The sequence below is a fragment of the Melospiza melodia genome, chromosome 2, assembly GCF_035770615.1.
Source record: "Melospiza melodia melodia isolate bMelMel2 chromosome 2, bMelMel2.pri, whole genome shotgun sequence".
In the NCBI taxonomy this organism is placed as follows: Eukaryota; Metazoa; Chordata; class Aves; order Passeriformes; family Passerellidae; genus Melospiza; species Melospiza melodia.
Window position 1 is genome coordinate 66,657,044 of NC_086195.1, and position 26,286 is coordinate 66,683,329.

Sequence of the window (26,286 nt, forward strand, 5' to 3'; positions counted from 1 at the left end):
TCCAGGTCTGTTTTTTACTTTTTTTTTTTTTTGTAACATATTTTCATGTTAATGCGGCACATTATTGGTGATGCCACATTCACCAAAACTGCTTAGCTGAGGTCCTGCATTTGAGACAAATACTCCTCACCCTGCTGCTGCCACACGATCTGTCCTCCCAAAAGGCACACAGGGAGCAGAGCTTGTTTTGCATTACCAGCTGACTGAGGTGTACCCTACCCAGCTTTGTGCTGCAGCCTCTTAATTCTTCCCTTCATTTGGCAACTGGTAGGATGCAGAAGATTCCACTTCCAAAACAGGGAGTTGCAGTGTGCAAAGAAATGGATTTATTTTTTTAAAGGTAAACTGCTAAGTTTCCCCAGCACCAGTACAAAATTTTGGTGTCAACAAGGAGATAATTTGCTGCAAGTTTTTCCATCCATGTCTTCTCTTGCCGCTCTCGTCACAGCTTCCTGAGTCAGCACTGTCAGTTCCCACAATAGCATCTGTTCCACTTGGGCTGCTCCAGTCACTGAAAGCCCGATTTCCTTCTTGGTGCCTGAAATTGCTTTGCTAGATGGTGGAAGCAGCTGGGATTGATTCATCAAAAAATTCCAGCAGAGCTCAAACTGGTATCTTTGTTAAATTGCTGCTTTCAGCAAGAGCCATAAATAATTTGTTAAAATTACGGGCTCATAGCCCAAATCATGGGAATGCACTTTTGTAGGGCAGGATTTCTCACATCCACCACTGCTCTGCCTCCCACCAGGAAAACGATCTCCCAGTAGGCAGTGAACTCCCACCCTGCCGCTGAAATGAAAGCCGAGCTGTGGCTGGGCTGGGAGCCAGGAAGATTCCACCCCAGCTGCTCTGCCGCCGAGCGGGTCAGTCCCCAGCCTTTATCTTTGTGAAGCAGCATGTGTGAGCTGGCAGCCCGCAGGAACAGGCCATAAAAGGCTCACAGACACCAAATGCAACACGAGCAGCATTTTTAAGGGACATTGGGCAGCATTTGTGCAAAGCCTGGCATCCGCAAGCCTTAAAACTTTATATTTTGAGGTCCCGCTGATGCTGCATTAGCAAACTGTAAAGTAAAAAGACAGCTTTTCTGCATTCCCACTGCCTGTTACTAAGAATAAAATGGAAGATGCCAGTGAAATAAAATTTAAAAAGTGATTCTAACTTAGACAAGACAGGATTTCAGAGGAAATCATCTCTATGAGCTTGAACCCAAGATGATGACCAGTACAGGATGGTGGAGAGTGCAAGTCTGATGAGGAGCAGCCTGAGGGAGCTGGGGGTGTTTAGCCTGAAGAAAAGGATGCTCAGGAGTGACCTTATTGCTCTCTACAACTGCCTGAGAGGAGAGTGTTGTCAGTGGAGTGTCACTAAGAAGTGACAGGACAAGAAACAGTCTTAAGTTGCACCAGAGGAGACTTAAATTGAATATTAGGAAAAAATATCTTTCCCAAAAGTGTTGCCAGGCTTTGGAACAGGCTACCCAGGCAAGTGGAAGTCATCATCCCTGGCAGTGTTCAAAAGGTGCGTGGATGTGGCACCTGGGGCCACGGCTTAGTGTGGGTGTGGTAGTGCTAGGTTTATGGTTGGACTCCATGGTCTTAGAGGTTTTTTCCAATCTAAATGATTCAGTGATGTCATGCAGTCGTGATTTAGATGCATACCCTGTTCATTCATCTTCCCAAGAACTTGCTTTGTACTTTTTGCAGTGAGTGTCCCTGTCCATTTACATTTTTTTGGTCCTTTCTAAAATAAGATAGGTGAAAGCCACACCAGGTCTGAGTTAACGTCTCATAAGCTTCAACTTTGCTCCCAATACACTTATGCATTGTTTTTTGAGCTCTTGACTCAGTAATTGAATTGTTTACTTCCAAATTTGTGTCATGAATTTCACTGGACTTCAGCAATCTGGATATGAATCTCCCACTGAAAGCATTCAAAGCTGGGTTTCCCACATACACAGATGCCTTATTTAAATTAAATCCAGAAAGTTAATGGTAAACAGGACAACACATTTTCAAACCACTAACTTAATTCTCTTTCATGTGAGGTCAGCATTCTCCTTGCTCTGCCAGATTCTTTTCCCTCTTGCTTCCATCTAACTAGCAGGTACAATGCAGAGGTGAGGGGTGTTTGAACATCCTTGGTTCTTAGCAAATTATTTGCCCTTCCTTTGTAGATTGCTTAATCTCCCTGTGGCTGCAGCTGTACTGGCACACTGTTCCTAGACTTGGAACCACCTGAGAGAACAGAAACTCCCCATACTTGGGTGACTGTCATCTGAAGCCCTCTTCCCCCTTCAACAGGGATGAAAGATGCAAATTATCTTTGTGCATGACTAGAGCCCTTTGTTTTTCTTTTCATTCTGAGATCAATCATCTTATAGGCTATTGCAGTGCAGAAGCCCAACAATTATCCAGAATTAAAGGACAATGGGTGAATGGCATGAGTGCCTCTGAGACAACACAGAGCATGAACTCTGGTATTTTTGAGAGCAGAAAAACCTTAATGTCTCAAACCTGGGGATGGGAACAAAAAGTCAACATCTGCATCTCAGCAACTACAATAAGCCTTGCTTTTAATGCAAATTTCTTTTCCAATTCCCCATATGTTGGACCATGGTGCAAAATGGGCAGTCCCATACACAGGCTGGGTGGAGAATGGATCGAGAGCAGCTCTGACAGGCAGCACCTTGGGGGTGTTGGTGGGTGAGCAGCTCAGCATGACTCAACAACGTGCCCTGGCAGCTCAAAGGACTCATCTGCCTTTCTGGGCTGCATGTGGGCAGCAGGCCAAGGGAGGGGATTCTCCCCCTCTGCTCCACCCTGGTGAGACCCCACCTGTAGTGCTGCATCCAGCCCTGGGCCCCCAACATAAGGAGACTGACATGTGGAGTAAGTCCAGAGGAGACCATGAAAATGCTGAAAGGGCTGGAGCACCTCTGCTGTGGAAACAGGCTGAGAGAGTTGGGGTTGTTCAGCCTGGAGAAGAGATGGCTCTGGGGAAACCTGAAACTCCTTCCAGTACCTGAAGGGGCTACAAGAGAGCTGGAGAGGGACTTTTGGCAAGGGCATGAAGTGATAGGACAAGGCAGGGGGATCTTTAACCTTAAAGAGGGAAGGCTTAGACTGGATGATGAATTAGTCATCTGCTTGCACAGGTGAAACTGAAGGAGGAAAGGAAAAGCTGTGATTTCTTCCATGATCCAAACCAGGAATCAGAGAAAAACCTACAGAAGAGAAGCCAACTACAGAATGCTCTCATTAGCAGACTGAAAATGTTCATAGCAGTCTTACATTTTCAGCTTGTTTTAGGCATCTTGAAATTACAGATGGAAGAACTTTTCCACAGCCCTGCAGTATCTGATTCTCACAGCAATACAGAGGGCACTCACTCTTTGCCTGGTATGTTATATGGAAGGGGACCAAGGACATCATAAGGGGAACAAAATAGTAGAAATTTGATCCAGTACTTAGCAAAAGAGAGAAAGATGCCTAATTTTTGATATTGAAAATATCTGCTGTGCCTACCACAGCATCCATTTTGGTCTGGAGCCTATGGACACCATCTAAATTAGAAACACTACTGAGATGACAAACTGCACAAAATACTGGTGAAATGCAAAAATGAGGGAAAGAAAAAGGAAAAAGTCTGTAATGAGCTCACTCAACTTGTCAAATATCTGCCCAGACACAGCCTCCTAATGAGAGAGACATCAACCCTGTCTGCTGGGAAGTGAACTGAGGATGCCAAAGACAAGTCAGACAATAACAACTCAGCTGTCAGATGGGCAGGCAATTTTCAAAGCAGTGCCCTAAAGGTGAAACACCAAAAACCAGTTTGTAAGAGCAGAAGCACTAAGAAAGTAAATTTAATTCAAGAATACCTTAAGCAGCAGCAAAGTTTTATGGTTATGAGCCTTTGGGCTACAACTCACCAGTGCTAAAAAATTTAAATCACAAAAAACATGCAGTGATCTTACTAGCCAAGAACCATGCAGGCATCCATGTTCACTCATATTATAAAAAAAGAAACAGAATAGCAGGAGTTTTCCAATTTTATTGTAGGAAAGCATGTAAGGTGTTATTTACACTAAATACAAGTGGAAATTATTTCTTCACTGTTTTGTTTACTTTCTAAAAAAACACCTCTTTTTAAAAAGACAAAAATCCCAACTGATTCATGAACACAGGCAACATTTGGGCTGCTGCACTAGAATGCTTCACACATTAGGCCCTCCTAAAAAATCCTACCAAAGGATAAAAAATCCTACAAATTATAGGAGGCTACTCAGTCCACTAAGCCTGGCACACAGAAGCAATGCACAGACACACTTCCTGACAGGAATGCCAGATGGATCATGTTTTAACTAAATTCTTGTCCCTCTGTACTCCCAGCTCACCTCCAGAGGGGAACACTGACAAGCCTGCCCAGCTGCTGCTGAACAAAGGGTGTTTGGCTACTTCAACTGACAAGAAAGACTGAGTGCCAAAAGTGCTGCCAAATTGAAAGTCATAGATTTCCACATCCCACTAAGACTGGTGCAAGGCCAGGATCGTCACACAGAAACAGATCCTGTAAAACTTAGTGGGTTGTGGTTAGGAATTTTCTAACTGGTAGTTAATCATATTGCTCCTCAAGCTGTACAAAGGTGCAGCAGGAGACAAACTGCTGTGTTGCTGTAGGTCAGTTAAACTCCACCTCCTGCTGACTGAATTTCTGCCACCTGCACAAAGAGCTTCCTCCTGCCCCTGCACCATGAACAACCTGTGCCCTCCCCAGAGCTGCACCAGCTTCAGTACAGCTGTAGAGGATGTTGAACAGCAATTGGCAATTTCCTTCCTAGGTGCTGTTCCCACACAAGAACAACAGTACTTTTTAGAATATTATTTTTTCTGTTAAGAAATTAGGTACCAAAGTACAAATGCAAGTTTTAGACATTAAAAAAAAAAAAAACAAAAACACAAAAAAGCCCAACCCAAAACACCAAAACTAAAACAACCAAACCCAGAAAACCCCAGAAACAAACCAAAAACCCCACACAAAATGCTGAACTCCTCAGCTTCACTTCAGAGTACTGTAAAAATAACATTGATTTATGTGACCAAGCATTTACATAGTAAATACATAGCAGAAAAACCTAGAGGCCTTGGAGAAAGACTTTTGATAGATAAAAACTGAAGGTACAGCCCAGTGAAATTACTACTGGAATGCTCATTGTGAACTGTTCTGTTTCTGTGGAGTCAATATAGAAAAACCTGCATTTTCTTGAAACCACTCCTAACTAGCTGAGTAACTCCTGTATTTGCCTGCTGCCTAAGAGACCTGTTCCTCAGCAGCTTTGACTCCCTTTAGGCGTGTAAAGGCTGTTTTGGCTTAGTTTGCTGTCTTGGACTCTGCATTTGGACACAACAAAGCCCATAAATAGGTTTTTCAGCACCAGCCTTCACCGCCTGGCAGGTTTGGGCATTATATACACCTTGACAGGTTTGCTGAAGGGGATGGTCCCCTCTATGCCATTTTCAGGGGGTGGGAGAGCCTCCAAGCTCTCACTGCAGGTAGATTTAGGAGCTCTGGAAGATGCTTTGCTCCTGTTGGAGTTGTAAGCCAGCAGCAATCGCACTTCAATCTGACATGGCTCTGCAGAGAAAAAAATGGAACAATCCAAATGTGATTGCATTGCACAGTGAACAATCAACTTAAAATGAATTTTAATTTCATGTATGGTGGGTATGTACAGAGCTGCTCTGGAGTGACCAGAATCCAGTCTAGTGTGTGAAAATAAGCTTTTGGCATGACATTCAGCACAGCAGAACTAAGCACTGTTCTAGGTTTATCCCCCTCTCTGTCATCACTTAAATCTTACCACTAACTTGCAACTTTCTAAAATAACTGTTGGAAGGTAACTCCAATGAAACAATAACAATCATTAAAATCCACACAGAACTAGCAGGCCCTGCTCACTGTATTTATGTCAGGATCAGTCCAGATGACATCTGGCAACACTTGTGGCACAGGAGATTACTTGAAGATTCTCTTTTTTTGGAAGTTTTCGCATGCCAGACAGCCTCTTCCTCTCTTTCACCAACTATGCAGCTGGGCAGAGCAAGATCCCTAATACTGTCCATAGGATAATTTCAATTTACTCTTCTCAGTGGTCAGAACAGTACAGGGGTTTCAGTATATACAGTATTACCCTGCACTTATTGCTGGATTTATATACACAACAAAATTTTCCTTTCTAGACTGAAAACCAGATTTGTTTAGGTTTTCTGTATGGACTGTACTGGTTTGGGCTGGGATAAAGTTAATTTTCCTTCATAGTAGCTTGCATGATGCCTTGTTTGGGATTTGTGACCAAAATAGTGTCAATAACACAGGGATGTTGTAGCTATTGCTGCAGAGTGTAATACCCTTGAGTTTTCTCACATTGCCCTTCTGATCCTCTACCTGTCCCACTGGGGAGGGAGCACCAGGTGGTGTGTGGGACTTAACTGTATACCGGGGATAACCCATAGCAGGACCACATTAATGAAACCTAAATGAAACCTGCTGAAACCCACAGGATTTTAAGATGCCACGTCTACAAGTGCAGAACAGGGGATCTCCAGCTGAGACATCATCAGCACCACATAGAACACAAGAAATAACTCTTTTGCACAGTTACTCCACACTTCTGCCAACAGCTCCCTGAGCTCACCTTTTTGTCAGTCCACCAACTCTTATTTGCAGCCTGCAGTCACCTCTTTCATTCTGCTCACCACCTGGCAGTTAATCAGTGCTTTGCACTTGGGCATTCTCCTTCCCAAGCACACTCTTTCTACTGGCCTTTAACAAGTTTTATTGTCTTGAATTTCAAGGCAATTTCTCCACTTGAATTTTAAGGCAATTCTGACCCTGTTGACTCCCAGCTTAGTGTCTTCCCCCTGTTTTATATGCCTAAGTTCCAGTGTCAAAGTTAATGATTAAAATAATGCCTAGAGGAGACACCAGAACAGAATCCCTCAGGGCCATGCTTAAAATGCCCTTCCAGTGAACACTGCAGAAGTAGAAATAAGGACTTCAGCTCTCTCTGGTGAAGTAATAGGATCAACCCTTAAACCCAGATACTTCCAGTCCTAGAAACAGTACCATGTTTTCTTCTCCAAAACAAAACAAAGACAGCAGGATAAGTGATTACACCATGAGAGTACTATATTAAAAAAAAAGGGTATGTGAAGGAACACAACAATAAACCAAATTCTGTTGGTTTAAAAAAAAAAAAAGATCAACAAATCCAATGAAAAATTGCTTAGGAAAAAGCATCTCAGAGGAAACCTCCACATTTGAATGAAGGTGAAGGGATTAAAAGAAAACAGGACAAAAGGAGCTGTGAATGAAATACACTTTGGTTTTGTTGTTTGAAGTCCATAAGCCAATTACTGAAGTGCTTCCATGGGGAAGTGTGAACAGCAGCTGAGACTGAAGGCGAATGTTGGAGTCACATCATCTCAGAACAAAAGGGGGGATTTTTAGGGCATTTTAAAAGGGTGAAAGTTGAATCAGCAATGAAATGGTACTGCTGTTCTGTTCCCTGCCATGCTCAGATACCGGTGAGACCTGAAACAATGACTTACAAGGAGTCAGTTTACCGTGATCCTTTGCCTTTACCTGAGGATGCAGACCTGGCTCTGAGAGCTGACTTTGCTCTACACATGAGGGGTGACCTCACTTTGAACACAGCTCTTGTGTGAAGGCTCCCAGGGCTCTCCCAAAACAGCAGCCTCTCTATTTCCTTACAGAGCAACAGTGCCTGGTAAACAGGGAGCTGTAACTACTCAAAGGCCTGATAAACCACAGCTCCAGGATCCTCAGAGCCCCCCAGACCGTGGGATGTAACTTGTGTCTAACAGAAGTGCAGCCACACAGCCACATTAACTTGTATCATTAACATTACCTGTCCAGGCTGTGTGAGAGAGGTAAACCTGAGTTATCAGCCTGTGCCTCCCAGGGCCAGGATTTCGGAAGTCAGCTGGTTTAGGATGGATTAGCTGTGCTTGTCCATCTGGATACAACACCTAGAGGGGAACAAGAAAAAATTAAAAAAAAAAACTAAACCAACAAAGGAATGACAAGTGCATGGGGGATCTGCACAGTGGAACAGTGCATTACTTGCTGTTTACTGCCTGAGTTAGGAAGGCAAGACAAGTGGGCTTTAGCTTGGAGCCAGGAGTTCAGCTGCCCTGGATATAACAGCCACATGCTCACATGCTGCCTTTCAAACCCACAGCACAGGTGGAAAAAAGGCCACACTGACATCAGCTTCTTCCTCTGCATTGTAACTGAGGTTTCTGTTCCTTTGTTAAGCAGTGATGCTGCATATTTTATTTGGATCATACCACTCCTACCTCCTCAGCTGCATCCAAAACTAGGGATTGAGCAGCAGGAAGAAAAGCTGGAAATACAGAAAGCCAAGAGCCTGTGTATTTTTGTGCCACTCAGAACAACTTCTTTTGCTGCTTCTCCTCCCACCAGACCAGCTGGAAGCTCACCAGCATTTATTGGTGTTCATGTCCATAACATGCACAGTGCACAAGGAAGCACAGAATGACATCCAAGTGCTCAAAGCAAACTCTCAGAACTGTACCCAAGTCAACTCTCAGCACACTCCAGACAAACCCAAGTCAACTCTCAGCACACTCCAGCTTCTGAATGACTGGTCAAAACACAGAAATCCAGCATTGTTACTAATAAAATGTATCATTGTTTGCAATCTACAAATATTGACATCCTTTAAGAAACTGCCCCAAGACATAATCTTGTTTGCATTTATGTCAAATGACTTCTTACCTGAACTTTAACAGTTCCTTGGGGATCCTGCACATGTTCCAGAGTTGCGTCAACATCCAGTGCCACAACCAATCCTGATGTAAACCTCAGGGGATTATCAGATTCACCAGTAGGCTCAATGATATTGGCAGTGGCTCTATGGAGCTGTTAGGGACAAAGCAATTGGCAAAATTCAGAAGGTGGGGGAAAGATGAAAGAAAAAAAATCGTAATTACTACTGTTCTTAACAGAGACCTGCATACACTTTGGATTTTTTTTTATATATATTGCCAGGAATTACTAAGTTTTTAATGTTTTTAGCAGTAGTCCTGAGGATGTTAGATAAGAAGACAAACAAGAAATAAATAAGATTTGTGTCTGACAAGACCCTGAATTCTAAAAGCTTCTTGGTATATTAGAAAGTAGTCAGATGCCAAGACAGTCCACAAGGACATTACTTTTTAATTTTCTGTTAAACCAACCTGCTCTGGAAGAGGAAGGTGGAGGAAGGTACTTTGTCTCAGTGTTGTCTGAAGAATCTTGACCACTTCTGAAGGCTTGGATGTCACAAGTCTGGGCATTAAGTCCAGCAATTTATCTACAAAACTGCCTTGCATATGTGGGAGCTCAGAGATGAAACATCTGTGTCAATAATAGATTAAAAATCAAATACTTTTCCAACTTTTCCCACGGTATTGTTATTTTTAGCCAAGCTACTTAATCCTTACATTTAGTTATAATGACAGAATTAGATACCTGCCTTCCCCTTCTGCTGTGTCTCATCCATAAGAGATGACTTTGGCTACTTGTGTTGGGACTGTGCCTTGTGCTCAAACTGACACCGTCAAGGGCTCTGTGGTGTGGGCAGCAGGTCAAAGGAGGGGATTCTCCCCCTCTTCTTTGCCCTCATGAGATCCCACCCGGAGTACTGTGCCCAGTTCTGGAGTTCAGAGTGTAAGAAGAACAGAGGAGGCCATGAAAATGCTCAGAGGGCTGAAGCATTTCTGTTATGAAGACAGGCTGAGAGCTGGGAGTGTTCAGCCTGAAGAAGGGAAGGCTCCAGGGAGACCTCATCACAAATTTTCAGTAATTAGAGGGGGGCTTGTAAATAAGACTTTACCAGGCAGATCATGACAGGACAAATGAGAATTGTTTTAAACTACCAGAAGAAAGATTTAGATTCTATTTTAGAAGGAGATCCTTCACTGTGAGGGTGGTGAGGCACTGGCACAGGTTGCCCAGAGAAGCCGTGGAAGCCCAATCCCTGGAAGTGTTTAAGGCCAGGCTGGATAGAGTTCTGGTCTAGTGAAAGGTGTCTCTACCCATGGGAGGGGAGTTGGAACAAGATTGTCTTTAAGGTCTCTTCCTACCTAAACCATTCTATGACTCAGTGATTCCATGGTTTTATGACTCAGCAGGGAATTGGATAGCTAGTCCAGAGATACACGTATCTAGTTGGCTGAGCAGAATTTTATTTCTAGTTCTGACTAAATTCACATTTATTATAAGCTTGGCAGCTGTGCCTGGTTAACTGATAAGAAAACAGGACAAAATCTGTCCTACCTTAATGCCCAGCTGGAGCTGGAGGACAAAACTCTTCATTTTGTGTCTATCTTTTCCTTGCATTGAGTCTCAGGATCAGCAGAATTCATCACTGTTTCACAGAATCAGAACCATAGAATGCTTTGGGTTGGAAGGGACCTCAAAGATTACCTGGTCCCACACCCCTGCCATGGGCAGGGACACCTTTCACTAGACTCAATCTGATAATCAAATTGACAACACATCTACTCTCCCTGGAAGTAAAGGTGACTACTAAGAGGTGGCAAAAGCAGTAGACAGGGCCAGGATAGATACTGCAGAGTTCTAGTCTGACTTTTTGCTACATGTTGAGTACTTCAAGGGTAATCTGCCTTTTTATTAATCTTTGAAAGGTCAAAACACTCTCAGGACTCCAGGAGACAGAATAAAAAAAATTAAGTATTTATGAAAACAGCATCTACTCGAAGTAGATAAATCTTTATAAATACAAGAAAAAAAAACAGCTATTCTATAAAAAATTAATTCAGAGCACATGTTTCTGAAGTACCAGCATAATATCCTGATGTTAAGGACTTGAACTACAAAGGTTCTTCTTGCTTTATTATTATCCCATGACAGTTCCCAATGTAGGACAGCAGGGAAGGGAGATGTGAAGAGATGAAAAACAAAGTGAATATCCCCTGATGACAATGGTGGTGGGATTTTCTAATACAAAATGAAGAAGCAATAGAGTTTGTCACCTCTGAAAGGAATCCACTTCTTGGAGGAATTTTTCACACATCCCAAAAAGAGGTTCCACTCTGTAATGAAAATAATATTCCTTGGTTTACTTTCAAAGAAAGAAAAATGGCTCTATGGCTATACACATTTAGGCGGTTTGGAAACCCATTAGACCTCCTAAAAATGGGAAGATCTTAGAGTTTTTGAACCAAGAAAGTATTCCTCACTTATCTATATCCCCCTGTCACATAAAACCCCCCATCTGCATAAGGTACTAATAAAGTTCCCAAAGCCACTGTTAGAAAATGCTCATTTTCCACCTATAAAACAAGTGGTTAAAAGGCAAATAGATTATGGACCTCCATGGTAACACAGTAAATTGATGGCAACAAACCTGAAACAGAAGTAAACTAGGACAGTAGCTAATTTGCTCTAATTTCACCAGCTGGAGTTCTCATTCTACAACGATGTGTCACTTCTTTAACTTCAGCAGCCAAAACAAACCACTCAGAGCCTCTCAGGTACCTAAGCCTGCACAGGAGCAGTTTCTGTCTGAGCCACACACAGCAGTTGCAGGTGAGTCAGGAGGACAATACTTTCCTGATGCTAAAAATTCAGCAATGAATACTTAATGAAGCAAACATGTTTGGTCCATTCTTTTGACACGTGACCTTTCCTCATTTAAACAGGTCCCAAATATCAACTCTTCAATGTTTTTAACCTATTTGTATGTTCATAAATGAGAGAACTCAACCCCCAACACCCATCTTCCCAATAGTTTTGTTATCTAATTCAGGATTGTGTCCCTATTCAGCTGTATCAAAGGCAAAAGAAGGTTCTTTGTTCTGAATTACTCTAGCAAATGGTTATTGGCACGCTGCCCTGCTATGTGTCTAATTTATCCTTGCTGGTTTTTTAAACAAAGCTTAGGGACAGCAATCTTAGAGCTAACCCTAAGAAGCTCCTTAGGCCAGGTCATGCTCACCCTCTGGTGGTGCGGGCGGTCACTATCAGCTGCAAGGCCTTGGCTTGCAGTCTCATGTGGTGAATGATGACCACTTGTCTGCTTTCCACTCCGCTGTACATGAACTCCATCTTGTAAGTTTCTGCCAGGATCTGCCAGACACCACAGGGATAAAACACCATCAGACAAGTCCTGGTACAACCATCATCACCAGATTCTGGGATTTTTATCTCATACCAAGAAGCATATGAAGCAAGAGGAAGTGCTCAAATTAATGCAGCTGAGTTCAGTATGACTGAAGTGCAGATGCCAAAGAACTTGCAAGTTATTTAACAGGGAACACTCATCTTGCAGTGATAGCAAGTGACCTACATTCACCACCACAACAGAAAACATTTCCAGGAGGTTCACACGCTACTCAAGAGGGCACCCAAGACAAACATTTCAATCAGAGAAGATTTCAAAAGCTGAATGGCTTGTGTTTCTACTCATCAACAGCAGAGAAGGCTTTGGTGCACAGCAGTACCTGTCTATTACATCTTAATTATCTGAGGACTCGGTATCGGCAGGGTTTCCCAAAAGATCCATGAACTTGCTTTGACCCTAGATTTGTTACCAGACTATTTGTTACCAGACCTTGCTTGCTTCTTTACCTTTTCTCAGGGCTCAGCTTCAGTTTTTCGAGGATCTGATAATTTATACATCACAGAATCAGAATAACTCAGATTGGATGGGACCTCCAAAAACCATCTAGCCTGGTTCCCTGCCCAGAGCAGGTCTCATTAGATCCAGTAACTCTGGGCCACACCAAATTGCAAACTTCCAACAACAGAGATTCCCCCCACTTCTCCGGGCAACATTCCTTAACCATCCTTACAGGAAATTTTCCCTTTACAGCTGATCAAAATTTCTCATCATTTGCCAACTGCCTCCTGTCCACAGTAGTCTGGCTCTGTCTCCTTTATATCCTGTAATGATGCAGTGCTAGACAGAAGTAAATCCATCCATCTTTCCAGGCTGGACAATTCCAGCTCTCTCAGCCTTTCGTTGCAGGTAACGTGCTCTAATCCCTGATCACACTGGTGGCCCTCTGCTGAATTTGATCCAGTTTGTCAGTCTCTTCCTTCTACTGGGGGGGCCAACACATGACACAGCTCTCCAGATGGCACCCCCCCAGAGCTGGATCATTTCCCAAACCAAGTTATCCCCGTTGCAGTTGGCTCCTGCAGTGTCTCATATTCAATGTACTGAACATGATGAGGTTCCTGTCATCCCAGTTCCCCAGTCCATCCAGACCAGCAGCCATGTCCTCCAGCATATCAACTGGTTCCTCATTTTGCAGGACCCTTACCACCTATTTATTCACCTGCAAGTCTGGTGAAAAAGAAATTATGTGAAAAGAAATTATTTCTTTCAAAAGAAATGGAAAAGACTGTATCCAAGCTCTGCAACTTTCATCGTCCTCCCCGTGTTCACAGCACCAGTCCCCTCACCATAGAGAGCTGTGGTGGGGATCAGCCATAATTTATTCTTGAGAAATGCATTCTGGCTGTTCCAAGCTTTGTTGATCTTGTTTAGGAACAGCTTTTTAAAGTATTTGGTGCACAACCTTCCCCAGGAAAGAGGCAAGGACAAGCAGCCCACAGCTTTCTGGATCCTCTTTCTTACCCTTCTGGAAGATGAGTGTGATATTTGCCTTTGTACAGCAGTCATGAACTTCCCTCCCTCCCCACTCATCTTTTGAAGAGAAGAGAAATGATCCCAGTTTGGGGGACTAAGATTTACTTGGACAGACTATGGTAGTGGAAGGTCAGAAGTGTGCAATTGTTCCATGGCCAACCAAAGACTCCTCCCCAAGGAGGCTCCCTCAGCTGCTTCCAGCTCACCTGTTTTGCTGCAGCAGATGCCAATGCATTCTGTTTCAGGTACAGGGGAGCTGCCACATTCCACAACTTCTCCTGCAAGGCCTACAAGAAAAAAACATGAAATGATGATAAATATCCAATTCAGTCTAAACAGCTGGTTGAAAAAACATGCCAAAGCTTTCTCTTGTGTTTTTAAATATAAGACAGAGAATGAAAGCCTCCAAAACATACATTGTTCTATAAAGAAACAGAGATACCTATACAACTAGAAAATATAAAGGAAGTTGAGAATAATATTAACAAAGCTGTGAATGAGAGACTCATCAAGCCAAATTCCTTGTACTTCACAAAGAAAACCAAGAGGCCACTTGTTATCAACCCCCTGAGACCAAGATCAGGGGAATCAGAGAGAAGGCAAAAAGTGGGAATAAAAACAAGTGTCCCCAGAAACACACTTACTTCCACAGCCACATTTCTGAACCTTCCTCCGCCCCACCAAAATCCTGGAGTTATTACAAATATTGTGTCTAATTCAGCTGCTGACATTGGTATTAAAAACAAAGCAAAACAAAAACCTAAAAAACCACCCCAAAACAAACAAACTAACAAACCAGAAAAACTAAAACAAACAAACAAACACAAACAAAACCAAACCAAAACAAAAACAACAACAACAAAAAACACCAAAAACCCCAACTGTCTACCACACCCTATTTGCTTTTTGCTTTATATAAAAAAAATGTAGAAAGCTTGAGTGGATGATTTCTATCACTGCCTCCTTTTTGAAGTTGCCTGTCCTTAGACACAGCTGTGCACAAGGCTGGCTGTAGCAAAGCCTCAAGAACATACAGACTGTGTCCTTCACCCAGGCTGGCCCACAAATCCCAGTTAGCTACCCCTAAAATCACAGGGTATGTAGAGCCTTTGAAGGTATGGAACCTTTTGAGCCTTGAGAGACTGGGAAATGAAGATACTTTTTCCCCCAGCAGCTTTTTTCCTGTTGGGAAAAGAAGCAACTGGAAAGAAATCTACTGAAAAGGGCTATTTGGACATTCAAGTTCACAGAATTTCTAATTGTATTGTATGAGTGGAGGGTGTCCCTGACTGTAAGAAGGGGTCTGGAATTAGATGATTCTCAAAATCCCTTCCAACCCAAGATATTCTGTGATTCCTGATATAATCAGTTACTTTTCATTCTGTGCACATTAGTGACTCCTCTGCATCACTGATCTCCTGACTGTTCTACAGCTCAAGCCAAGAATGGCTGATAAAGCTTTTACCCTTTCAAACAGAGCACACCTCTGCCAGATGCAAAAACCATCTGGCTCATTCCAGTCAAACCCTGGAGAAGGGCAACAAAGCTATCTCCAAATGCTAGTCCTCTGTCTGCACAGCACATTTCACTTTGGATTTAGCTGGATTGTACTGAACTGTACCACTGCTCATCTGAAATACCTTTGGGTGATAAATATATTCCAAGGATTTGAGGCCTGCCATGAGATATGCCAACTGGCAACTATGCATTAGCAAAGCAACTGAAATTTGCCCTTGGTTTTACATAACAAAGCTTTCATTGAGTCCCTGCTGGAAACCTGTTTGCTGCTTGCTTTAGTTCTTGTTTTATATGTGTGCAAGTTACACTCAAACACCAAAGAATGCCAAGAGACTCACTTAAATACCACTGCCAGCTTACAGCCCTGAGCAATCTGGTCCAGTGGAATCCCTGACCATAGCAAGGATGTTGGAACTAGAGTGGCCTTTCCAGCTCAAGATTTCCTATGAAGTAAAAATTTAGTTCCTGTTTAGAGCAAGAAGCTGTCTTTGAAAAGGGACTTTTGCAAAGAGCTGCTGCAATGGTGTCTAAGTAGCCACTTGACCTGCTAAAACTAAATAGATCATTTCAGCACTATAAAAGAAAGCATGACTGATATCAAGTCCTCTGGCACTGGTGCCAATAAAGCTATCTCTGCAAATCACTGTCTATAAAAATGGCAGCAGTCTAACAAAAACCATTCCAGTAGCCACCAGCAGGGAAAAGTTACTCTCCTAACACAGTTGCCCTCAGTGTGATTGCTGTCAGAAAATAACTGCACTGACAAAATGCTTGAGAAGCAACATAAGCCCTGGGTGCAGCAGCAGAAGTCTGCATTGGCAAAGTTACTGCATAAATTATTTGCCACACGAGGGAAGCAGGATTATCAGAAATCCACAGAACCTCCTCTTTCATCACACATCTCTTTTCAGCATGAGCATCAAAACATGAAAGCATGCCACTGTGATGGACTGGGGGCATTTTTGAAGAACAGCTCAAAAAAAACCCCAGATGAAGTCAAACCTTGATGAGGAGCAGCTGACACTGAAGGTAAGTTGCAGTGAAATCTGCCATCCCTGCCAGTTCTGACTGCAGCTCTCCAAGCCTCTGAAGATCACTGAACCATGTGGAGAAAAAAAAAAAAAAGAGAAAATAATGTTGAGACAGAACAGTTTAATCCAAACACACTCAGAAGGCACTGACAATAAAGGCAGCTATTCCTGCTGCCTGTTTTTATTAGAGCAAGCACCAGAAACAGCAGCAAAACACACACTACAAAGCAGTTTGCACCTTGGGACTTGGCATGTCCCTTCTTCTGGGAAGCTGACACCAGCACAGCAGTGGAAGCATTAAGTCTGTCAACCCACATAACTCTGCAGCCCCATGGGAGCCACACAGAGTGGCAGCTCCAGATTTAACTTAAAACACTCCAGCCCTCTACAGCAGCTAACAACCCATTTGTGTTACACTGCTGGGAAATCAAACTGTTCATGTTGGCTAAGAAAGCTTCTTTGGAACGTGTTAGGCTCATGCAACCAAGTGTATCTGAAATAGAGCTGCCCTTTTAAGCCAAGCTAGAATCTGATGTACTGATATTTGCCCAACTAGATGGTGTGCTACCATTACCAGGCATGGTAATTCTTGTAAATCATACAGCAATATAAGCAGCTTTTAATATGATAGAAAAAAATTGTCAGTTAATGGAACCCAAAAGGCTTTAGTTCTCTACTGCTAGCCAAGTTTTCTTGACGTGTGCATTAAAAAAACAATATTAGGTTTTTTTACAGAACTGAAAATAGGCTGGATGATGTGACCTTTTCTTCTCTACACCTTGCTTTCATCCAAAGTCTATTAAAATTGTCACTTTCACATTTCCTACTTAATTTATCAATTTTATTTTTCAGCTGATCATTTTCTTTTGTTTATTTTAGATTTATCTTTGCATTTAGGATGCAATTCTGAATCTTTGGCTCTGCCAAACCAGAGTTGCTGAGCCCTGAGACATTAACAAAAATCCATGAGGTTATCTCATGTATAATATGCAGCCAAAGAAAATCTTTCCTAAGCAGACAATCATAGAATCATTTATGTTGGAAAAGACCTCTAAGATGGTCCAGTTCCACCATTAAGCTAGCACTGCCAAGTGCACCACAAGTGCCACACCTAAATGTCTTTCAAATCCCTCCTGGAATGGTGAATACACCACTGCCTTGGGCAGCCCTTTCCAGTGCTTGACAGCCCTTTCCATGAAGACATTTTCCTACAATCCAATCTAAACCTCCCCTGGCACAACTTGAGGCTGCTTCCACCTATCTTCTTGTCACTTAGGAGAAGAGACCAGTCCCCACCTGGCCACAGCCTCCTTTCAGGGGGTTGTAGAGAGTGTTAAGGTCCCCCTGAGCCTCCCTTTCTCCAGGATAAACACTCCCAGCCCTTCCCAGCTCCGTTGCCCTTCCCTGGACACACTCCAGCCCCTCAATGTCTCTCATAGTGAGAGGTTGTGCTTTCCTTTGACAGCAATGCACCAACAGCCAAGCCAGCCTCAACCTTACACAGAGGTTCCATTTCATCTCTTCCCAAAGAGCAGAGTGAAGAGGAAGCTCCTGGGTCCTCAATTCCCATGTCACAGCCCATCACAACACACTAATGGGGAACAGGATGTCATTTCTCAGCTAACAACTAGGCAGATATTCCATTTCCCAGTCTTATACAGTTTCCAATTCCACTAATTATATTTCCTTACAAATCTTAAACAGATTTCAACATCCCTGGAAGAAAAAAAAATATTCTTGTATAGATGGAGGAAACTAAACCACAGATAGATTTGCTAAACAGCCTGTCTTATATTTCTAACCACACTGCAGACTGATGCTCCCCCCCTCAGGCTCTGCAGCCAAAACTCTGAGTCCCAAGTAGACACACACTCCACAAGGTCTGTTATTTTTGTGGATGACAATGATAAAGGAGGAGAGAGTTATGTTCCATGACAAAATCCACTGCTGTGAGCTGCCTCTATCCTTCTGCTCTCAGCAACCAAACTGCTGGTGCAGGTATATCTTGCCCTCTGCAAAATAACCTTTAACACTTGTTTTGGCTTTGTCAAAATCCTCCCTTTGTCTTAAGGATGGAAAAGAGCAGTTGATTTAGTATGATTTCCTGGGGGGCAACTCCATCAGGAAAAAACCCAAGGCAATAATTTCCATCAACTCAAGAACTGAAAACAGTCATGGCCTGGAAGGTTCCCAGACCCTCATGCCTGAGAGGTTCTGGATGCTTGGCCTAGAGATTACCTATTTCAAGTGTTTAGTGCATTAAATGCTTTGAGACTGTATTTTAGGCTGGCACACAGCAGCTGCAAAACAGCTGAGGACAAACCTCACAGCACCCACAGCTGGGTTTTCAGTGAGGAGCACACTGTTTACTCTCTGCTGCAGATGGGTGTGACAGTGATTCACAGCAACATACACACAACAGAAGGCAGCTATTTTGAAGGAATTCAAATAATTAAGCTTTTTTAAAATTCCATATTCAAAACAAAGCTTTTTGGATTGTTTTCCTAATTCTTAAAATAAGGCTCTTTTGCTCTTTCCAAGCAGAGGAATCCCATTGAAAGGATCCTTTTCAAGTGCTTTGTTTGTGTAAATCAGTCTAGAGATGAAATGGAAGAGACAGCATAAAACCCACACTGAGAAGCAACACCACACACCCTTATCTATACAGCAGCAGACAGCAGCATGCAAGAATGTTTTCTATTCCTGGAAAAGCTCTCTGATTTGAAAACTGATGAGGAATGCCCAAGTCCTTTGTAAGTGGGACTGGCAATGAGAACCTAAAATTCCAGAAGCAGGTCCTTTCCTGCTGAATGAAAGTCATGAAAGTCCACAGAACCCAGAAAATGCAAGAGCAAATGGGACAATACCTCTCCCCGCCCCCCCCCAAAAAAAAAAAAAAAAAAAAAAAACAACCAAGAAAATCTTGTGCGTGTACATTACAAATAATATGATCAAAATTACAAGAACAGAAAACTGAGAACAAAACACAAGGCTGTCACTCATAAACCATCAGAACTCAGAACTTAGAGTGTATTTTAGCATAAGTGAACAGCCCCAAAAGAACACCCTTATCTTACTGTTACCATGTGCTGAAAAGATGCTCCCTGCCAAAAATGCACACTGGTTATTCTGGGAGGCTGTGCCAGACCTGAGATCATCCATTTGATATGAAAACAGGTCATGAACACTCTTTTATCACAGAAGTCTCTAAAGGAAGGCTCAAGTTAAGTGCTGGACAGCAAATTACAACACTCATATTCAGAAGCAAAGCACCTGCACCAGAGTAACCAAGCACCCTAACACATCTTTCCATAAGAGGGCAGCCTGCAGCCTTACCGGATGGTAAATTCCAGCAGCTCCTGTATGCCCCGTGGGTCGAGGTGCTGAAAGTTGTAAACCCTCTCCAGGCTCTGATGCAGGAACTGCTGGGAAGGATCTTCATGTGGGGTAATACTGGGAGACACAGCAGAGGACACCAGCTTTCTACCTGGCAACTAAGTGAGAAGGAACACGCACAAACAAAAAAAATAAAAGGAAAGTCAAACACAAGGAACAACACTGCAAAATGCTGGCATCTATTTAACAAGAAACTGAGAGCTTCAATTAATTTCTCAAATACAAAATTTATACACAGGCTTTCACATCTGCATCTTTGTTAGTCAATTCTCCCCACTTTACAATCCACTTGCACTCTTCAGGTAAACTTCAACATCCCTTTGAGGGAAACATCTCCCTTATCTTACATTTGACTCTGTGAAGCCAAGGGAAGACCACACAAACCACCAATGATTTTATGAGCTGTGATACAGCCAACTTCAACCCCACCCATACTTCCATGCAGGAAAAGCATGTTGCAAAGCAGAATGGAACACATTTCACCCATAAATAAACAGTTCAGGTAGGGCACAAGTGAAATGTTGGAAGATCTACAAAGGCCTTTCCCACACACACAGTCAGAGCTATAGAAAACTCCCAGGAATACTGCCCTCCCAGTATTCTTAGCTAACCAGCAAACCATCTACTATTCTCATTTGAGAGCAATGATGTTACTATTGTCCCCAAAATATTACAAATTCCATATTGTAACAATTTAACATTTGTCTCTCCTGCCTTAATGCACATTTCAATATTAATTCCTGTGGTGCACAGGAGAAAAACCTTTCAGAATCTAAGTGTTGTACACAGACAGACATGAAAGAGACTGGCAATATTTCTAACAGGTGTCAAAGTCCAAACCAAACTTACTTATTTCAACTTACTCTTAGTGGAGGGACCAGGTGAGAGAGACTGTCCCGAAGATAGGCATAATGTCTGAACGTATGGTCAGAGAACAGGGCAGGCATTGTTGGGCAACTTTTAGCAGCATTAAAAATCAGAACCAGAACAGCAATGTCTGTTGTAAATGGGTTGTTAAAGAAAAATGAAAAACAGCAAGAAGAGCTCCATGGGGATGGGAAGTTAAAACAAGTCATCAACAACCCTTTCTTTGGCCAGGATTTGTCTAGGAAGTTCTTTGTAGTTGGAAAATACCCGAAGAAACAGCTGTCTGAGAAGATTAAAATCAAGTACAAAGTGCAAACATTACAGGGTGAGCCATACTGGAAAAAGGATGTTACTGCCAACACGGGATGGCTCAGAAGCAACACAAAGGAAAGGAGCCAGGGATCCCAAATACAGACCATGCACATTAGGTGGAGCAGTTTCACTCTTCCTCACAGCTTACACTGTGCTCACCAGTTTGCACACAGAACCACAGAGTGGTTTGGTTGGAAGGGATCTTTAAGACCACTAGTTCCAGCCCCACCCTGCCATGGGCAGGGACACCTCTCACTAGACCAGGTTGCTCAAGTTTTTTGGCGCCCTAGCAGTGTCCAAAAGTATACATTTACTGTCAAATCTTTGAAAATTGATGCATTACCTAAGATGCCCTGAAAAACATCACTCTGCACAGGCTTTAAGCAACCCAAAGAATCAAATAGGGAAAGATAATTCTGAACTAGAAAACACATTTTCACAGTCTGAGACCTGCAGAAATAGAGAGCAGCCAAAGGCTTTAGAAATTAGCCCAAAGGCTGACACCTGCAACAGGGCTGATCCCAAACATAAGCTCTGATTCAAATTTCCTAAGTACTTTGAAGCAAACAAATCCATGGTTTAAATATCACTTTACACTGGAAACATGCTATTCAGGTTTACCCCAGCTTCTGGCTCACATGCCTACCTTCACATACTATGCCTATGTAAAATTTGGTGGCAAGTTATCTCCAAAACACTCTCTAACATAATATTCTCTGGTTCCTGGCAGGACAGTGCACTGAGTTAAAGAATAGCATTTTTCTCTCTGCAATGTTCCTTTAATTCTCAATTCACAGGGCAACTTTACTCAAATTATTACTAAACCATGTAATTACAGATTAATTTCTCTCCACCTGATTCCAACTCATTTCAATTCTCACAAGGCATTCATTTAATCCGTACAGAATTTCTGGTTGATGGCCTGTGACTGGAGAGAAAAACAAGGAGAGGCTTCTAGAAGAAGGTTCCAGTCCAACGTGTCTCAGCATGCATCAGAAATAACATTATGTTCTGCCATCACACAGAAGGGAAGCAAGGCGAAAAACAATGGAAAAATGCATTTCCAAGGCATCTTGTGTTGTTGAGGAGAATGGTGTATCAATAATTGATTGTATTCTAAAGCACCAGAAGAGCTAACAATAATATAAGGATTTCTGATATTGAATTATTTCAGAAAGATGAAAAATTCAAAGCATTATGGGGATTCAGGCACTGCTGTACTTGGAGTTGGTGCTGTTTTATAAACTGCACAGCAGTGAGCACAGAAAAACTTTTATGCAAAAAGAACACAGATATGAAAAAACATTCTTCTTATTTAAAAGCTAAAGCATCCTCAAAACTAATGCAACTAGACAAATGCTTTCACATCAAAGGGCTCATCTGTAAAGCTTAAACCTTGACAAATTGCTTGATTATTCATCACAGCATAAAAAGAAGACCAATTATAGTCCACTGATATTTATGAAGATGGTTCCAGTTAACAGTTTTTCCATCACTTGCTGAGTAACAAGCTAAGTGCAAAGGGATTCAGAAACAGGCACTGGATTGTTTGTCTGCTACAGGGAGAAATGGCTGAAAAAATGTGAGAGGCAGGAAATCATGAATAAAATCTACTGCAGTCAAAATTATCAACTGGCTTCATGAATAAAGATACAGGCTGGGTCATCCATGTCTGGTTCTGGAGTGTCGAAGAACGGATGTGTGCTCAGCAGCTCTGGGACTAATGGAAGCACCAAAGTGGGATGCCTGCTTCCCAGGAACTTCAAGCATCTGGAAATATACAGATTGAAATATATGTTAGTAAACAGGCACATTCAAAATATAACATTCTAAAGCATTACTACTTTATATTGCAGCAACACTTTTAGACAGTCAACAAGAAAATCCTGCTGTCCAAGCTCACTGTTTCTTTACAATTGACCTTTTGCATTAATACTTTATATGATCTGAGAAAACTGAAAGAACATGCAGTATTTTTTTTTTTATTTTAAAGTGTGTACAAAATAGTTAACACTTGGAGTTATACAATCCAGGAAGCTTTTATACTAAAGACTAATGAATGAGTGCATTTTCTTTCTTCAGAAATAGGGAAGATAGGAGGTAAAATCTCAAAACCCACAAACTCCAAAAACTATGTAAAAGTACACTGGAAGTCAAAGCAGGCTAAAACAAGTGTTTCTAGTAATATCTAAGAATTCCATCTCAAACCATGTGTGTGGAGCACCATTCCCTCTATTGCTTCCATTAAACAACCAAAAAATCTGCTGCAAAAGTTCCTTCTTTTTACTTAGACAGAAAAATTCCTCTGACAGCACAATGCCACATGGCAAATCCACTTATCACAACTGATACAGTCAACTGCTGGTAAATATTAGTATTTAACACAATGTCAAGTGAGCAAAAACACTTGCATAGAAGAGATGAGGTTTCAAACAGAATTAATCTTTCCTGTGAATGCATTGAGTGCCTGGAATAGGGGCACATTTCCAGAAGTGGTCATCAGATCTGGATTCCCAGTGCAAGTATTGACAAGCAAGAACAACACAGAGTTTCTACACCAGTCATGAATAAGTACATACTTACAGAGTAACAGGATTGCTCACCTGCAATACCTGTTACCTCCTTAGCAAGCTCAGTATTTCCTAGCACCTCACTTACTAAAAAAGAAGAGGAAAGTAAGTAGACACACAAGGACACTGAACACACTCACTTCCATATGGATTCTCTGTCAGTGGGATACTTGGTCAGGTTTTTCAGCAGCTCCACCAGTGCAAGATGGATGCCTTCTTTAGTTGAAACATTGGTGCAACACAACAGTTCATGAAGTGCTTCCCGAATGTCCCTTGAAGAATCCTAAAATAGAAACCCAACCCAGAGACTGCTGAGTGAAACATGCCTGCACACACATTTACTTTAAAGGTGGCAGCCTCTGTTCCTTGGCTGAGTTAGTAAAAGAGGTCTGTGAACAGCAGTGCCTGTTTCTTGTCACCAGAGCTAAATCAGCACAGATGAAGTGACTGACCAGGCAAGTGCTGCAGGGACTCCAGGTCTCATCCTCCTATGTGCTTCCTTTACTGGAATGAATGGGAACTGCTTCACTGCTGACCTGCTCAAGCAGAGCAAAAATCACTACTTGGTTGGGTGATGCTGTATCTTTGCAGTTACAGAAAAGGAAGGTGTTGGACAACTCAGTAAAACAATCACCAAAGATTGTTTTAGCATTTTCGCAGCAGCCTTTTATCATTTTTAACCCAGGAAGCTCAATTCCACAGGCTTTCAGCCCAGTCAGCAGCCTCCAGAGGGTCTAAGTAAGCACCAAGGATATGTCAATGGCTGGACAGACTAGAATATTCAGCTGAATTAATTACATACCTTCTGCCAAAAACCACCTTGACATTACACATCCAGGAATCATCATGTTCCTTGCTATCAGCATTTGCCGGGTGCTACTGGACACATTGTGAAAATTTGATAGGATACAAGAACTGGATGCTTTTCAGTGGTGGATTTTACCTTTTCTAAATTATGATTTGCTAAGTATCAACAGCTCATTCATCACTGTCTTACACAAAAAAAGAAAGAGCAATCCTCTTGTAAAGGCTCTTAAATGACAGCCAACACACTTGAATGATAAAAGGGCTTTTGTTGGTCAAAGACAGACTATGACCACAGAGAAGACAACTCTAAGGACTGGAATGACCACAGTCATAAACTACTCCAGACCACTGATAAAACCCACCAGAAATGTGGTACAGAGACAAGCAAGACAGAAGACCATGAAGGGACACAGACGAGCAACAGAAACTGAGATCAAGGACAACAGGGAAAGCAAATTCCAAAGTCTGGTCAGAAAGCAAGGAGTACCTGGTACAATTATTCTGACAAAGTGAAAGCAGTGTGGTGAAAACAGAAGTTACTCTCAACACCCTGGTGTTCCATATTTACGCTGCTGGAACCAATTTAGGCACCAAAGTTAATGGTATTTTTTCACATCCTTTAGTTTTGTACTAGAAGATGGGTTTTAAAGAAAAGCACTAAGCATGTTTCAGAATCAGATAAATCCATTAAAATGTTAATAATTCTACACCAAAGCTATCCCAATGCCTGATGATAATTATGATAATATAAACCACAAATCATGTATGATAAACCCTATGTGTAAAGTCACCACAGAAGAGCCCAGCCTAAGAAGGACATTCATACCTCTCAATGCACAGGTTCCCAGCTTAAACAAATGAAAATAATGACGAAAACGTGAGGCACCTGAAGCTCATTGCTGCATTTGCAAAGTCAGATCATACTCCAAAACATTTGTTAGAGACTGATAAAATAGCTTTAATTAGTTTGCTACTTCCTGAGGCACAACTGAAAGCAGCAACTGCTGCCCTGGGTCAAGGTAAATAAAAGGTGAGGAGATTGAAGCAGTAGATTTGCAGGACCTCCCAAGGCACTTCCCAAAAGCAGCAGGAACTTGCCTACCACAAGCAGTAGATTTAAAAAAAATGCCCCAGGGGCTATAGCTCAGAAAATAAATCAGGTCTGAGAGGCCAGCTTGACACAGTACCATTCATACAGCCAATATCTCTTCCTGGATCAAGCTCATCAACCAGGAAGAGCACCTGACTCATGCTATTTCCTGAATCCTGGCTGAACACTGACTAGGAGAATGCTGGTTAGGAAAACTCAAAATTATATGGCAGAGCACACTGACAAACACTCTCAACAGCAAAAAGATGTCAGGCCAGCTCTGCTTGGTGAGCAAAGGTGTACCAAAAGCAGCTGAAGCAAGGACACAGACAGAAAATGAAGCTGCATGCAACATGAAGTGCATGGAGTGCTGGACCTCAACACAGGACAGAAGGAAACACATGGAGGCAACAGCACAGTGATCAAAGGAAGAGTTTTTATCTAAAATTTGTCTATTTCAGAAGTATTCTGCTGTCCTGGTGCTTACAAGCTACCAGATTCTAGGAACATTTGGCAGAGTTCAAAGAGTCAAAAAACCCCAAAAAGGGTGGGTTTGCTCTCAGAGGAAGGGACTGATTAGCAGTACATAATTAAGCACCCCAAAGTAAGCAGGAAAGCAATTCTTGCCCTCAAGAATTTCTTACCTCCAAGACAGCCAATACAGTATCCAGCTGGTCTTCCCGCAGCGTGATGTTGTTGGAGATTTTTCTCATTGTGTGTATTGACTGCAATCTGACCTCCTCAATTTCATCATTAAACATGTCAACCAGAAAATCCAGGCATTTCTCAGCAAAAGAAGGCGAGGACTGAGCCAGCATACACAGGGCTTCAACCGCAGCGATTCGAACCTCTGTTAAAAGAGAAGCAGGGAATCCACTGTAAATTAATTAAAACTGTCTGGTTTAAAAGGACATTCACCCAACTGTGAGGTCTTGTACTCTTCAAGGGCTGGGCTAAGGACAGGAGATGCTAAGGAAATGCTGA

The 26,286-nt window shown here is 42.3% G+C and overlaps 1 protein-coding gene across 2 annotated transcripts in view; it reads right to left on the reverse strand.

Moving 5' to 3' along the window:
- Window positions 1-4,038: 4,038 nt before the first annotated feature.
- INTS4 (integrator complex subunit 4) overlaps window positions 4,039-26,286 on the reverse strand; it is a 32,682-nt gene continuing 10,434 nt past the window's right edge. For both annotated transcript variants that reach the window (XM_063148712.1, XM_063148713.1), the window contains exons 11-23: window positions 25,947-26,152; window positions 23,546-23,688; window positions 22,490-22,605; window positions 20,520-20,653; window positions 19,597-19,754; window positions 16,232-16,325; window positions 13,918-13,998; window positions 12,053-12,183; window positions 11,088-11,147; window positions 9,288-9,447; window positions 8,827-8,970; window positions 7,934-8,054; window positions 4,039-5,637 (exon numbers count right to left, since the gene is read on the reverse strand). In XM_063148712.1, coding sequence (XP_063004782.1) covers window positions 5,444-5,637; window positions 7,934-8,054; window positions 8,827-8,970; window positions 9,288-9,447; window positions 11,088-11,147; window positions 12,053-12,183; window positions 13,918-13,998; window positions 16,232-16,325; window positions 19,597-19,754; window positions 20,520-20,653; window positions 22,490-22,605; window positions 23,546-23,688; window positions 25,947-26,152 — 1,742 coding nt within the window. In that variant the 3' untranslated portion in view covers window positions 4,039-5,443. The remainder of the gene's footprint in view (window positions 5,638-7,933; window positions 8,055-8,826; window positions 8,971-9,287; window positions 9,448-11,087; window positions 11,148-12,052; window positions 12,184-13,917; window positions 13,999-16,231; window positions 16,326-19,596; window positions 19,755-20,519; window positions 20,654-22,489; window positions 22,606-23,545; window positions 23,689-25,946; window positions 26,153-26,286) is intronic.